The following is a 16,182-nucleotide window of genomic DNA, read 5'->3' as shown; positions in this document are numbered from 1 at the left end:
TATATAGGGTCTTACAACCTCTATCAAAACACAAGAGCAGTGGCCGGCAAACTCATTAGTCAACAGAGCCAAATATCATCAGCACAATGATTGAAATTTCTTTTGAGAGCCAAATTTTTTAAACTTAAACTTCTTCTAATGCCACTTCTTCAAAATAGACTCGCCCAGGCCATGGTATTTTGTGGAAGAGGCACACTCATGGGGCCAAAGTGCAGTATGTACTCGTGAGTCGCAGTTTGCCGACCAAGGCCCCAGAGTCTTTCAAAACAAGATGGACTCTGGCCTAGAATCCAGGGTCCTTGGCTCACATTCTGACTATATGGACTCCTCCTCAGTCTACCCAATCCCCAGAGTCTCTGAGACCAGGACTGACTCTGGTCCAGATTCCAGGATCCTTGGTGGATCATCTGCCTATATGGGGTCCTATTCCTTCTACCAAACCCCCAAAGTCACTGAGACCCGGACTGACTCTGGTCTATTTTCCAGCGTTCTTGGCCCACCATCGGCCTATATGGGGTCCTACTCCCTCTAACAAACCCCTAGGGTCTCTGAGGACAAGCTTGACTCAGGTCTAGAATACAGGGTCCTTGGCGCACTATCTGCCTATATGGGGTCCTTCTCCCATTACTGAACCCCAAAAGCCTCTGAGACAAAGAATGACTCTTGTCTAATTTCCAGGGTCCTTGCTGCACCATCTTCTTATATAGGGTCCTAGTCTGTCTACTGAACCCCCAGAGACTCTGCGACCAGGATTGACTCTGATCTGGATTCCAGGGTGATTGGCGGACTATATGCTATATGGGGTCCTACTCACTCTACTGAACGTACAAACTCTGAGAAGAGGACTGTCTCTGGTATAGCTTCCAGGGCCCCTAACCTTGATCTAGCAAGTCCATGGCACACCATCTGCCAATTTTGGGTCTATATCACTCTACTGAACCCCCAGAGTCCTGGACACCAGAAATGACTCTGGTCTCAGTTCCAGGGTCCTTAGCGCACCATCTACCTATATGGGGTCCTTCTCCCATTACTGAACACCCAGAGATTCTGAGACAAAGAATGACTCTTGTCTAATTTCCAGAGTCCATGCTGCAACATCTTCTTATATAGGGTCCTACTCCGTCTACTGAACCCCCAGAGTCTCTGAGACCAGGACTGACTCTGATCTGGATTCCAGGGTCCTTGGTACACCACCTTCCTAGATGGGTTCCTATTCACTCTACCCAATCCCCAGAGCATGTGAGAACAGGACTGACTTTGTTCTAGATCCCTGAGTCCTTGGCGCGACATCTGCCTTAATGGGGTCCTATTCCTTGTACTGAACCCGCAGAGACTCTGAGACCTGGTACTGACTCTGAGTACTGACCCAGTTCCTCAACTGGATTCTGGCAGGGCCTGGGCCTGCCTCCTGAGTACTGACTCTATTATAGCTTCCAGCGTGCTTGGCACAACATCTGCCTCTATGGGTTGCCATTTCCTCTAACCAACCCCCAGAATCTCTGAGACCAGGACTACTCTGGTCAGGCTTCAAGGGTCAATGGCGCACCATCTGCTTATATGGAGTCCTACTCCATCTCTTGAACCCACAGGATCTCTGAAACCAGCATTGACTCTGTTCTGGTTGCCATAGTCCTTGGCACACCACCTGCCTATATGGACCACTCCCTAAACCCAACTCCCAGAAACTCTGAGACCAGGATTGACTCTGGTCTAGTTACCAGGGTCCTCTGTCTTCCCTCATGGTCCTCACCTTGCTCTGGCAATTCATTGGCACACAATATGCCAATATAGGTTCCATCTCACTCTACTGAAAGCCCAGAGTCTCTCAGAACAGGACTGACTCTGGTCTAGTTTCCAAGATCCTTGTCGCACTATATGCCTATATGGGGTCCTATTCCTTCTACCCAGCCCTGAGAGTCTCTGAGTCCAGGACTGACTCAGGTCTAGTTTCTAGGTTTCTTCACGCAACATCTGCATATATGATGTCCTTCCTTTACACAACCCCCAGAGTGTCGAAGACAATGACTGACTCTGGTCTAATTCCAGGGTCCTTGGCACACCATCTGCTTATATAAGGTCCCACTTCCTCTTCCCAATCCCTAGAGTCTCTGAGACCAGGACTGACATTGGTCTACTTTCCAGGGTTGTTGGCACACCATCTGCCTATATGGGGTCCACTTACCACTACCCAACTCTCAGAGTCTCTGAGACCAGGACTGACTCTGGTCTAGTTTCCAGGGTCCTTGGCGCTTCATCGCCTAGATGGGATCCCACTCTCTCTACCAAACCCCAGAGTCTCTGAGACCTGGATGGAGATGTGGAAGGGAGAAAATGGCGGATGTCATCATTCTCAACCGCCCCCCCCCCCATCTGTTCTCCAGGTCATGGCCCTCCCTGTGCTGACCTGGGGTCATCATCCTTACAGCAAACCGCCCTCGCAGAGACTCTCAGACCCGCATGCGGAAGTGAGATAATGTCCATGTGTTCACCTCCCTGCGTGCTGCCTGGTTGTCTCTGTGGTGGGGTCTCAGGTCCTTCCATCCCCCTCAGCGAGCTGACCGTGACTAGGAATCTCCTCTGCCTGCCATGCTGAGGAGAGGCCCTGCTCCTTATCTCCGCCCCTACCTCAGAGTCCGCTGTGTGAGTCAGGACACACTGGGCATGGCCACCCGCGTGGTGCCCCTCCTGGTGGGCAGCAGGGGTGGACTTCTGCGGGCTTCCCTCTGCGGTGGGACCCAGGTCCTCACCTGGATTCTGGCAGCGCCTGGGCCCGCCTCCTGCCCAGGTGAGGTCCGCCTCCGCCCCGAAGGCCGGGATTCTAGGAGCCCAGGGTAAGGGTCACAGAGGCTGCTGCGTGTAGGCTTTCACCCCCTGTGAGCTCCTGGCTCTGCTCTAGGTCCCTGGGTCCCTGGGTCCATCCCCCTTGTGAGACCCGGGTGGAGGCGGACAGAAGGACACGCCGCCTAGGGTACTCCTCCCAAGAAGCCCGCCCACCAGATGGATCTGGAGGGCCCTGGGCCCTCCTCGGCCATGTTGAGGTACCGCGCCTCTCACCAAACCACCAGAGTCTCCCAGACCTGGCTGCGCCAACCTCGACCAGCCGCGTGTGGTCAACACCCCCCCCCCCCGCCCCGTAAGGGGTCTCCGAGGACGGAAACCGTTGTTTGAGGTCCCGGGGTCCCTCCAACCTCCCTGGTCACCCTCACCTTAACTCGGCCAGGCCCCGGGCCCGACTATGTCGATGTGAGCTCGCTCTGGCTCTCCCCCGGGCATCCCCAGGGTCTCTGAGACCTAGATGTGGTGGCGGAAGTGAGGACCTTGGCTCTGTCTGGCAGGGGTCTCTGAGACCCGGATGAGACGTGTGTGGTCACCCTCACAAAAGCCCTTCCGTGTTGAGTCTGTGGTGGGGCAGAGTCTCCCACCCTCCCCTCCCCACCCCCACCAGGTACTCACCATGACCCTAGGCAGCGCCTCTGCTCTCCCCTCCGCTGACCAGAAGCCCTGCTCTTGATCTCTGTCCCCAGTCTAAGGCCCCTTCGAGGAAGTCAAGGTGGAACCTAACAAAAACGGAGGTTCTACTGCCTGCCTCAAGGACAGCCATATGCATGAGGCAGGTGCTGTTGAAAAACGCAAGGATTTATTTATGAGTCACATGACCTGGACCAATGCTGGGCTCCTGTCTCAGAGACCAATCTCCTCTTTCTAAGTAAGCCCGCCTTTTTTATTTTTTTAATCTTTATTGCCAAAAGTGTTATGGAGCTCCTCCTTTTTCCTCATTGCCCCCTTCCAGCGGGCACCAGCCCCTGCCCCAGGCCTTCACTACACTATTGTCTGTGTCCCTGGGTTATGCACACAAGTTCTTTAGTTAATCTCTTCCCACCCACCCCCGCCTTCCCTCTGAGATTTGACAGTCTGTTCCACGCTCCTATGTCTTAGGATATATTTTGTTCATCAATTTAGATTGCTCTTTAGATCCCACATATGAGTAAGATCATGTGATACTTGTCTTTCTTGCTTGTTTCACTTAGCATAGTATTCTCTGGGTCCCTCCATGCTGTCTCAAAGGGTAACAGATTTCTGTGCTCAGATGTAGGGGACTGTCATCCTGAGATGCCTCTCTGGGCTCATTGACTGTCTCAAGGACTCTGACCTTCAGGGAAAAGGGAAAGCTGGCCAGAAATAACATGGGTTTATCACTTTTTTTGCTTCTGTTCATTTCAGGGCTGTGCAAAGAGAAATGTTTTAGGAGAAGTGGTTAGTGTTCAGGACTCCTTTACACGTATTATTCCTTCTCTCTCTCTCTCTCTCTCTCTCTCTCTCTCTCTCTCTCTCTCTCTCTGTTCAAACTCAGAGAACACTTCAACAGCACCCATGGAACCTTGTGGAAGGTCTGGGAGTGGGCACTGAACTATTGCTGGAGAGTGTCCAACTGGGCATGGCCTCATTCCCCTTGAAGGAGACACTAGAATTTTCAAGAAAGCACCTGTCTCCCCTGGCAAGTGACTGGTCTGCTGTAAAAGTGTCCCTGGGCTCTCGAAGACTTGTGTCACACATGTCACATAGCTACCTCGTGACCCAAGGACGGATCTGAAATACAGCTCAGATAGAAAAGTGATGGGTAGAGTTATTTTTTCCTGTGTGGCAATCTTTAATTTATTAGGGTCCCTTCTAGCAGGGTTGTTAATGGTTGTTAGCTGTGAGGATGATGGGCTTTCTCCCAGGTGTTAACTGGAATGGCCAGTCTTGTGTCAGACTGGCTCTGTCGTACACCACTTAGCAGTTGGGGTGACCTGAGTTCTAGGTGGGCCTCTCTGCAAGGTGCCTGGAACTTGGGCTAGAGACACTCAGATGCTGATTAGAAACATCCTGACAACATAGGGGGACCCATGAGTAATTATCCTCCTGTTACAGGATGAATGATTAATGTAAGGTGATTCTCCCAAGGTCAGGAGCCAGGAAGTTCGTCTCCTGTCCAGTAGGCACGGCTCAGGGGACCAGGTCTTCCTGGGCTTGCCTAAGGACCTGCTAGCCAGATCCTTGGCTGAGTGTGTGAACAGGAAAGAGGACAACAGGGATGAACATCTTTCTGGGGCCAGGATTTCTAGCCTCCTCAGGATCATCTGACGAGGTGTGTTGCATGGAAACAGAAGAACACGGACTCACAATTCTCATTGCATTGTTTATTTTGTACCATGTAGTTTTGCCTTTTTTATTAAAGCAGAAATGGATTTGTGGTTACAAATCCTGTGATATTATGGGCCTGCATTGACCTTAAACTGCTCACAGAGTGAATACTTGTTATCTGAGGAGTCTTCATGCTCCTCCTCCTCAGCCTTTTCAGGGTCCTTGGGTGGAGCCATGACTGAAAGGCCAGAAATCTAAATGGAATAACAGATATTGTACAAAGACATCACTGAACCTTGCGGTGGTTCATTTGGGGGTGTGGGGGGGGGGGCGCAGATGCCTTGTGCCATTGGTACCAGCAGTAGCCGTGGACACACACATGACATTACCAGATGTGTCCTCCCCACTTCAATCACTTGCTGCACTTGGGCACTGGACCACCCTGGTACTGCTCAGGGGCTGAGAAACTGATAAGTTGAATGCCTGGGTTTCTCCTGAGCCTTTTGGACGGCTTCTTTGTTGCCGTCCTTGTGGTATATTCTTGGGGAGTGTCTTGTGGGGGCCATCTTCATCTTTCAGGTTAGAGGCATGGCACTTGACCCTGGACAAACACGAGTCAACTGGTTGCCTTGTTCCTTAATATTCTCGAGGAGCCAAGGCTTGCCTCTCTGGAAATTACAATTTCTGTAGATCTGAAACAAAATTAATTTAGTCATTTGTGGAGAAAAGACTTCTATTTGACATTAACTGGCCTCTCAGAGTCTTCACTCATCCCTGCAGGTTGTCTGTAAGAGGGCCATAGTTTATCATCTTTTGATAAACACAGTATCATGTGAAAAAGGCTTAAACCCTGGAATGAAGCCCTTTCAGTATATCATTCTTCTTGGTCCACTAGGAAGATGTTTGAGGAACAGGGAATATGGGAAGTGGGAGGACTTTCTAATTTAACATTATCTTTTTCCCTGGAGAGTAAATTGCAGAGTTGCCTGGGCGTATTTTGCTAAAACCATGGAGGTTCAGCAAGCGAATGAAACTCTTCAGGCTGTTTGATTCAAAGATTTGCTCCTTGCACCTTCGGCAGAGAATATCCCTATGTAAAGATTTTCCTCGATGATCATGTTGTCTCCATCCTCATTCCAGCACACAGACCTGAAGGCATCATCCTCCACTATCCTCCAAAGCTTTCTTGGGAAGGATGGCCCTTGAAGAATGTTGTTTCCTTCCACATTGGTGGTGCTTTGGTTTTGGTCTTGTGGTTGTGGGTTGTCTTGCGGGCTTGGATCTTGGCTCTCTTCTTGGCCCACCGGGCCTCTCCAAAGCCTCCCAGGGTCCCACATGTAGAACTGGGGATGTATCATGTTGAACTATTATTGGTGGTTGTCCATCCTCTGACAGGGCCAGCTTGGCTTCATGCAACTCATGGGTACTCTGACTAGCCATGTTGATGCTCTACATGGTACCCAGGATCCTATCACTTCAAAAGTGGGGTCAGAAATGCCTTTGGTCACACCAGCGATGCCCTATATATACTGTCCTCAAAATTCTAGAGTCTCGGTCGTAGGGCAAACAGCTGCTTAAGTCATGTCATGTCACAAAGGTGACTTATGGCTGCTCTGGAGAGTGGGCCCTGGCCAAGTGTGGGGGAGTGGACATGGTCAGAGCCCCATCATCTCTCTTTTCAAATAGTACAGAAAACAGTGTTCAGGTTAATAGAAAAGGTGCTCATATGCTGCCAGGAAGATTGTTTACTGTTGCTAGTTCACTGGATGTGTTGAGAGGTCAAGATCCTATCTCCACCCCCATCCCTACGGGGGAGGGTGGGGGGTCGCGGTTGATGGCTTCTTTGTTGCTCAAGGGCAAGGCCTTGGGTAGTCTTAGCTTGGGCTACCACCAAGATATCATGGGTCAGATGGGCCCCTGGGGGACTGTACCTCCCAGAAATTGGTGGCTGGCCCAGTCTCAGGATGTAGCCCCACTCTTCAATGTACCCCTCACAAGATTCCTGCTTTGGTCACTTCCAGCTCAACCTGCTGTTTTGTGGGTCCTGATCAAATGATCCTAAAATAGAGTCCTATTTTCTTGCCCCTGGGTCCCTAGAGTAGGGCTGTGCTCCAGCACAGGTGGGAACATTCCTCTCAATCCTCAACCTCAGTTCTACCCAAAGCACCTCAAATACAATGTTACCCATGGGGTTGCTGTGGGAATGGACAGCCACACCCTCTGATGTCCTCAGGGTGGGGGGAGATCCTCTTGAGCTCTGTTGCAGGCAAATCTCACATCTATTAGGTCACAACAGGATTGGCTTTAGTTTCCATTTCTTCCCCATAGGAATTCTTCTCACTACCCAAGATGGGCTCAATTAGGGACACCTGCATTTGTCTTCCCAAATCACCCAATCCAGACCCTCAGATTCAGACTCCATTAAGGCTTTTGCTTTCCCAGATTTCTGATCTCCTATTTCCAAGTTGGATATCCTTTGATACTTCCCCTTTTCATTACGGATTTGGAGGTGAGGTGCATATTCAGCTCTGTGGAAACAAATGATTCCATTGATTCACTCTCATGCCAGCCCTATTCTCCTTACCAGAAAACACTTTCCCCTACCTGTGTGTTCCTCTACTGCCATAGCCTTGAAGGCAGCTACACTGAATCATTTTATTTGCTCTTGCCTTTGATATTTTCAAAAAATCTATTTTACATAGACTCACTGCCAAGGAAAACTACAATTTCTTTACGTAGCCACGACTGAAGGAAGCCCGTACGAAGATAATCATAAATACGTACTTGAACATAGATGAGAGCCTGGGTGTGGGATAGGAGCAAAGCCAAATTCAAGTAATCTTCACCATGGAGGTGAGGATACACCAGTGGTTTCTTTGTGATCCATGTTCTCTAGCTGTTGTGGACAACTTTGGTCCTAATACTCACTCTGAATAGGGACATAGGAGGGTCCTGTGGGAAGGCACCAATGCACTGTTCTAGGTCTTTCTCCCATCTCTTTCACTAAGTGATGTCATTCGTCCTCTCTGAGTGTCAATCTTTTGTTTCTGAAAGGGAAGCCAAAGACATTGGGAAAGAGAATTTCCCAAGGGCCAGGGCATTTGCTGTGTATATGCACGTGTGTTGTTTTTATTCAGTTTCTTTTGACTGAAGCTAGTTAAGGAAATCTTCCTCATATCAGTAACTGAACACTAAGCTATAATGACAAAGAATTCAGTGGTACAACACGACAACAATATAGTCTTTCCAAAAATAGTTTAGAAAAATCATGGAACAAATTATAGCACAAATAGCAACAACAAATCTTGGGGCGGTGGAAATATGATCTCCTGAATTATGATATTCAAAATGGTCAGATTTCAGCATAAAATAAATTGGGAGGCATTCACAGAAAGAGAATATGGCTCATGCTTAGGAAAAAATGAAATTGGTAAAAAGTGCCCCTGAGGAAGCACAGACATTGGACTCAGTAGCCAAACTAGGCAATGTCAACTAGGATATGGCAGGGCTGAGATGCCAGTGTTGGCAGTCTGCATGCAGAGCCCTGGTTCTCTTCCATAGGCCAGAGTGCCTGGGCCCTGGGCTGATAATGCCTCAAGTTTGGGGGTGCTTCTGCTTCATGGAAATCCTGGAAAATTATTGAGCTTTGTTCCCAGATCAAGTTGGGGCAGATTCAGCAAAGGTGGACTTGCATGTGGAGGAGAATATGCAAGAAAGGATAATCTCCATATTTTCACCTGTTATGGGATCACAGGCACCACACTTAATAAAAGGATTGTGCAGTTGACACATTGGGCACAAACCAGGATGGGTATCCCTGCTGACATCAGTCAGGGAAAATGAGCCATGTGTCCAAGACAATGGCCTCGTGTCCTCCTGGGCCAGGAGAGAGGGCAGCATTCTATGTTCACCCAAGAGTAAACTGAGCATGGGGCATCTCACAGGCTGGGCCATGATAGCCAAAAAGTCATAAAAAGAAATCATGATCAGGGGACCAGAGGAGGCACATGGCTGGTCCAGAGCACTTGATTTTACTTTTGTTCCCAGGAGGGCATAGGTGACAGGGTCTAAGAAAACAAAATGAAATTCAACCAGAAATGGTTGCGAAGAGAGAGGTGTATCCTAAGGGCTCTGAAGTGTGTAAAATGTGACAGTTGATGCCTAAAGTAGTAGACTCGGGGGATTTAGGCCATTTGGACTCATTCTCCAAACTCCTTTAGCCAAGACCTCTCAGCTCTAGTCTTCAGGGGACCTCTCCCATATTCTGTTTGTTTCCTTTCTCTCTGTCCCTTCACAAGTGAAGGTGCCTAAGGCCAAACAGTGAGTAGCGGTGGGTGGTAGAGTTAGACTCACTGAGTGGTCCAACCCCAGAGAAAGAAGTGCTGTCATTATATGTGGTGCTGGGACTGATTTGTGGAAACGTGCAGGCCCTTTCTACCAGTGCACCCATTAGGGCTTGCGGATAATTGTGTTTAGAGTCACTGTAATGGTGGCCACATGAAACGGGGGCCCAGAAATGCCACAGGTATCAACCAGGTGCTCTGGGCCAGGGCAGAGGCAATCAAAAGTGGATATTGGCGGTCACGTGGCTATATAACTGGACAAAGCAGTGACTCCTGAGAGAGATTTCTGAGAGAAGCACAAATTTGAAAACGTGTTCTCCAAGAAAGCCTTACAAATCCCCACAGGAAGAGTGGCAATCCTCCTCCTGGAGTCATATGAGAATATCTGGGAGATAATTTCATTTTCCCAACTGGGGACGAAGCACGGGATGCAGCTGACATTTGGTGGGCAGAAAGTGGGGATGTGCTAAACAGCCTGCAGTGCCAGGACAGCTCCCCACACAGAGAATGACCTAACCCACAATGTGCCAGGTACCTCTGGGCAGACCTAGAATGTAATTTGCATGCCCTTATCTCTAACAACCTTTCACAATATAACAACACGGGGCCCTAATCTTCAAAGCAGGACTGAGAGAAATGAATTCATCCTCCCCAAATATAAAAACCATTCGAAATGTGCAGATAAAAATGAAAGTTCAGGTCAAAATGGGATAAATTTTGGTAACCAAGGTGATGGAATCAATGTCATTCTTAGGAACTTTATTTCTGACAGGTAGGTGCTTGGGCTCTGTAAAATATGGGATGACAGGCTTTGACCATTTGGAAGACCCACCGACTTTTATTAAACAGCCAAATTGCAGGTGGTGAGGAAAAATTTTTTTTGTGTGCACACGTGTCTAAATAGCAGTGAACACATAGCTTAAATTCTCAAAATCCCCAATTTGGTATTCTTCAGCTATATTTCAAACCCAAGTTGGCAGTAAAACAGCGTCAAGCATTTGGACCAAAGTGGGCTTAGTTGTGGTGATGGGCAGCTACATGTGCTTTGGTGAGTGAGCTCTCTGTGGAAGAAAACCATTGGGAGGATGGTGTGCACTTTCATGAGGAAAGGCCCCAAAATGAGTTAAGCTCTTCAAACTGGCAGTTAAGGCTGATAATAGGCCATGCTTTCCTCTTGTCCACATTCCCAACAGAAGCAGGGTCTTTGGCCTGGTGTCAGGGTTCAGATACAGCCCCATGGTACAGCTTTAGATTATGGGAGAAACTAAGAAAGGGGCAGTTGGAGGGGCCCCACATTGACAGTGACAGATTTCCCAGACGGGGCCAGGGGCCAAGCTAGTGCACTCCACCAGGTCCCTGGCCAAACCTCCAGTAGATAAGCCTCTTGCCCTCAGAGAAGACCTGGTGAAATTCAAGTGGCTCCCAGGGAGCACCCCAACTTCTAGAGCACCTCTTACATCTGAGAGGGCACTCAGATCCAGCAAGCAGAGCTGGAGTCCAGGCCATTGAGGGAAAAATTCTCCTGGGATTGGGTGAGGCTAAGCCCTACCTACCAGAACCCCTGTGCAGGGGCACATGAGAGACCTGACTACTTCGTAGGCCTCTGTCCTTATGGACTCCAGAGTTAGACTTACAGGGAACAGGAACTGGGCCATTCAAGTGCCCTTGCATTTTGAGACCGTCTCTTGTCATTAAGTTCAAAAAGAGCCAGGCAAATAGTCTCTCCACACCATTAGGGAATGTCCCTGGGGACCCACACTTTCGTCTTCCCATGTGCAGTGACAGAGAGCACTCAGAGCCCATAAGTTCCTAGGCACAAGGTATTTCCTCAGATTGAGGCTTAGGCGAGTACAGACTCTGTACCTTCTCATCATTCCTACTGACCTCCTTGTCTCATATTAGTGACCATACCCCCATATTGAGTGTGAGTAGCACAAGTTAGACTAATACCTCAGGGTCACACCAACATGAAGCAACTTGCCAAACCATAGAATTGGAAGCCTGGCCTGAAGCTGTGCTAGGCCCTGGGACAATGAAGAACTTGGTTTTGACACCTTTAACAAGTGCTTCTCTGAGGATGCAGAGAAAAAGGAACCCTTTTGCACTGTTGGTGGGAATGCAGACTGGTGCAGCCACTGTAGAGAACAGTATAGAGTTTCCTCAAAAAACTAAAAATGGGCATTTGAGCCTGCAATCCCACTTCTAGGAATATATCCCAAGAAACTAGAAACACCAATCAGAAAGGATATATGCACCCCTATGTTCAAAGCAGCAAATTCACCACAGCTAAGATATTGAAACAGCCTAATTTCTCATCAGCAGATGAGTGGATTAAAAAACTGTGGTACAACTATACAATGGAATACTATGCTGCAGTAAAAAAGAAGGATTTCTGCCGGAAACCAATCAGTTTCACTAAAAGAGATGTTGACAGGAAGCCAGGAAGGCTGGTCAACAACCTTAATTGCTCTAACCACTCACCCTTTAGTTGAGACATTGTTAGCTGAAGCAGCCTCCACCTCTGTTTGTCCTATGTAAGTTTCTGTTATTTCCTGCCTAAGGGCTACATGTAAATTTCTCTTTATCTTGCCTAAGATGTTTTCCCCAAAGCCTCAATAAAACTGATGGCAGGGCCAGAGCAGTCAGTAGTTCTCCCTGCATAGGTCCCTGCAGTTACCTATGTAGAGTTGGGCTACAGCCTGGCCCCCCATTTCGCCAAATTTAATTTCTGCAAGTCTCCTTTCATTTGTGTGCGTCCCATCTCCAGAACTCGAACCCTGAACCAGAACCCTGGACCACGCGGGATGTGGAAAGGGATTCCTACATTCTGGCACCCAACGTGGGGCTTCTGGAGGAGAAGGTATTTTTTGCCTAAGAGTGAAGGAAGGAAAAAGTACACCGAGAAAAGGTGTGCAAAATTCAACGGAAAAAGGTGAGGGAAGTTCACCGCACACAAAAGCCCACGGCCAGCTGCAGAGTTGCAAACTGTAAGTAGGGTGGGAACGTCTTTTTCACCCAGGCTAATGGGGAAGAATTAGGTTATAAATATAAAGTAAACTTTATTATTAGAATTTTTGTTTGAATGCTTAAGGAATTAAAAGTTTCAGAAGGTATTCTTTTATAGTTTTTGTTTGATGTTATAGAACATAACCCTTGGTTTTCTGAGGAAGGTACATTAGATCTTGAGTATTTGGCAAAAAGTTGGTAAAAAAAAACACAAACTGATTCTCCATGGGGAACATAATATTGCGTTTGCTAGAGCCTTTTAGAGAGGCTGAGGAGGAGCTTCCTCCCCTGGTTCCCTCTGCTCCTCCCAGAGAGGAGCAGGAAGAAAAATCGAAGGAATGGCCTTTATGGCCCCCTCCACCTTCATGTCCTAATCCTGAAACATTTAATTCACCAATAGAATCATCTATACAGAGGGCCATCAGAGAAGGAATGAAGGACATGTCGGTGGAAAAAAGGCTTGCTTTTCCTGTTGTACAGGTAGCTGACCCACAGCACCCAAATCAGATAATAAGACGCCATGAAAAAAAAATGATTTTAAAATGATAAAAGCTTTGCGAGAAAGCGTTGTTCAAAATGGTCCAACGGCTCCTTTTACAGGATAAATCATGAATAATATTTCTGATGCATTCTTAACTCCTTCTGATTGGTATTCTCTGGCTCATGCAACTCTGGATGGAGGAGATTATTTACTATGGAAGGGAGACTACTTGGAGAAATGTCAAGAGCAAGCCCACACAAATGGAGGGCCGAATGCTCAAATAACTTACACAATGCTGGCAGGACTGGGACAGTATATGGATGTACAAAATCAGTTACATTATGTGCAACAGGCATATGAGCAAATTAGACTTTGTGGAAGGAAAGCTTGGTGGGCTTTACCAGCAAAAGGGGACCCTCAGGGAGCTTTTAGTAAATGTATGCAGGGACCTACAGAGTCATTTTCTGATTTTGTGGCTCGTCTCACTCAAGCAGTGAGACGACAGATTCAACATGAGGCAGCAGGAGGTATTTTAGTTCAGCAATTAGCTTATGAAAATGCCAATGCTGATTGCAAAAAATGCCTGACACCTCTAAGAAGAAATAGTACCATTACAGAGATGATTCAAGCGTGTCAGAATGTGGGATCAGGCACTTTTCAAGTAAATTTACTCCATGCTGCAGTAACAGGTAGAAATAAGAGGTGTTATAAGTGTGGAAAAATAGGACATTTCCAAAAGGAATGTAGGCAACAGAGAAGGATACAAGGTAGCACTCTAGGAAGAGGCGTGAACACTCCACCTCAAGATTTAAGCATCTCTCGGTGTCCTAGATGTCAGAAAGGGAACCACTGGGCCAGTTTTTGTAAATCAAAATTTCATAGAAATGGGCAGCTGCTAGATCAAACTACAGGGCTTGTTCAATCGCTGGGAAACGACCAAAGGGGTACCCCTCAGCCCCGTCATCAATAGGGGAAATCTGCCCTGCACGACCCACAGTGGATTCACTCATCCAAGCAACTCCAGGAAGCGCAAGCCTGGATCTTTTTTTCCACTTTTAATTTCTTTATTGATTAAGGTATCACATATTTGTCTTCATGCCCCCATTCCCATCCCACACCCCTCCCCACACATGCCCCCACCCCCCTGTTGTCCCCAACCGCTGGTTAGGCGCATATGCTTGCACACAATTCCTTTGGTTGATCTCTCCCCTTTACCCCCACCCTCCTCTACCCTCCCTCTGAGGCCCGACAGTCTGATCCGTGCCTCCTTGTTTCTGGGTCTGTTCTTGTTCATCAGTCTATGTTGTTCATTATTTCCACTAGATAAGTGAGATCATGTGCTATTAGAAATACACTTATAAGAACCGAAAATGAGACAAGCAATAATGGTTATGGTGACAGGAAATGAAACAGTCTGTAGTGAGTTTCTTTCTGGGCCAACAGTTCTTTTGAGACCCAATTACAATGTCCAACAGTTCCTTATGTGTACATGTCAGCACTGACATTACAGTTCTGGATGGTGGGCAAATGGTGGTAATGCAGGTCCAACTCTCTCTCGTTTTGTCCTGGGCAACCTGCAGTGATGCACAGCTGCTAACTGCTAGTATGGGAAGACCAAGTCAGCGTCTTCCATCTCTGGACTGCTTCTCTTCTGTCTTCATGGCTGGAGTATTCCTGTCGATTCCTCTCTGTTGCTGGAATCCACATGGTCTCGGAGTTGTTTTCTGAAAATATACAAACATATTCTCAACCAAAAGTTAATAAAGGAATATTTTCTATAAATTTGACTTGGGGTCCTATTTCATTTTTTGCCTAAATGATTTTCCTCTGGCTTGTTTTGACACCTTGTGTGTTTTTCATGGGTGTCTTAAGTGTTAACTAAAATTTTTATTGGTACTTCATCTCATGATAAAATTGTGCACCATGTAATGAACCTAAAACAGTAATACTATAGAGCAAAAAATTAAAATGTAAAAGCCATCAAGACTACATTATAAAATTTTCAAAAGCATTCTAACATTTAAATAAAAAAAGGAGGGTATAGTAGAAGAATATCATGTAAGGAAAAATAACCTGTAAGTAAATTACATCTAGAAAATTAATACTTTAGAAAATTAATTGTAAGGCTAAAAGCAAGCCTGGATCTTAACAGATGAAGCTAGGAATGAGTTGCTAAGGGTTGAGCAGGCAATTTCCTCAGCCCAAGTAGCACGGTTCCAGCCCGAATTACCTTTATTGGGACAAATTAACCCAACTGCAAATAGTCCCACTGGAGTCATCTTTCAAAATAAAAATTCTCCTGCCATTATTGAATGGGTCCACCTAGGGTATCAATCCTCTAAAACTGCAGTTACCTATGTAGAACATTTGGCCCAATTATTATTTCAAATTAGGAAACATTGTAAACAGCTTAGGGGGGAAGAGCCCCAGTGTATCTACCTACCCCTCACTGGGAAGCAATTAGAAATGTTATTTCAGACTGATATAAAATGACAAATTTATCTAGTTTACTTAGAGGTGACTCTACTCTTTCCTCTCCCCGAACATTAACAGAAAAAAAAACAAAAGAAAATGGTCTAGATAAATGGAAGGATCCCGAATCTGGTTTATGGAAGGGACCTGATCCATTAACCTTTGGCAAAGGGTATTCTTGTATATTCCCAGAGAATTTTTCCAAACCAGTGTGGATTCCTGCTAGAAATATTAAACTTCAACAGGGATCCAAGAGAGAAACTAGCCATACTAATGAGGATCTTGTGCCTGGAGCCACACCATGCAGCTGCAGACAATCAACTACCTCAGCCACAGAGGGCAGCGACTCCAAGCAGTCCACTGAACATGAGAAGCAGGAGGAGAATGAGCCAGACAACAAACAGCCCGGAGGTCTCCTGGGACATGGTAAGGAAGACGGTACAGATGCCTGATGCCTGAGAACATCTTTCTTGCCATGCTAGAAGTAATCATCTGTACGGTAATATTACCTGGGGCAAATGTGGAAATATTTCAGACTTATGCTCCTGACCCTTCATGAGTAAGAACCCTTACATGGGCTGATCCCCCACCTAATGTAATATCCAGGAGGAACATGGATGGGGCAAGGAAGTAGGGGACTATCACTACTTGCTCCTGGGAGAGATACAGAAAATGTAACCATGACCTTATCTATATGAAAATAAATTGACAGCCAGTTTGAAAATGAATTGCCATGGCCTAGAGCAAAGAATATCC

General features: G+C 47.0%; 1 protein-coding gene across 1 annotated transcript in view; it reads right to left on the bottom strand.

Moving 5' to 3' along the window:
* The window catches only part of LOC307095368 (melanoma-associated antigen 10-like), a gene marked incomplete at both ends in the record, with an annotated part of 125,724 nt that extends 120,364 nt beyond the window's left edge, over nt 1–5,360 (bottom strand). The window contains one exon of the mRNA XM_079764581.1: nt 5,296–5,360. Within this exon, the coding sequence (XP_079620707.1) occupies nt 5,296–5,360 (65 nt within the window). The remainder of the gene's footprint in view (nt 1–5,295) is intronic.
* Nucleotides 5,361–16,182: the final 10,822 nt, after the last annotated feature.

Source organism: Cnephaeus nilssonii (assembly GCF_951640355.1).
Source record: "Cnephaeus nilssonii genome assembly, chromosome: X".
Classification (NCBI taxonomy): domain Eukaryota; kingdom Metazoa; phylum Chordata; class Mammalia; order Chiroptera; family Vespertilionidae; genus Cnephaeus; species Cnephaeus nilssonii.
The sequence above is the reverse complement of the archived record's forward strand: the minus strand, read 5'-3'. Positions and strand labels throughout refer to the sequence as shown.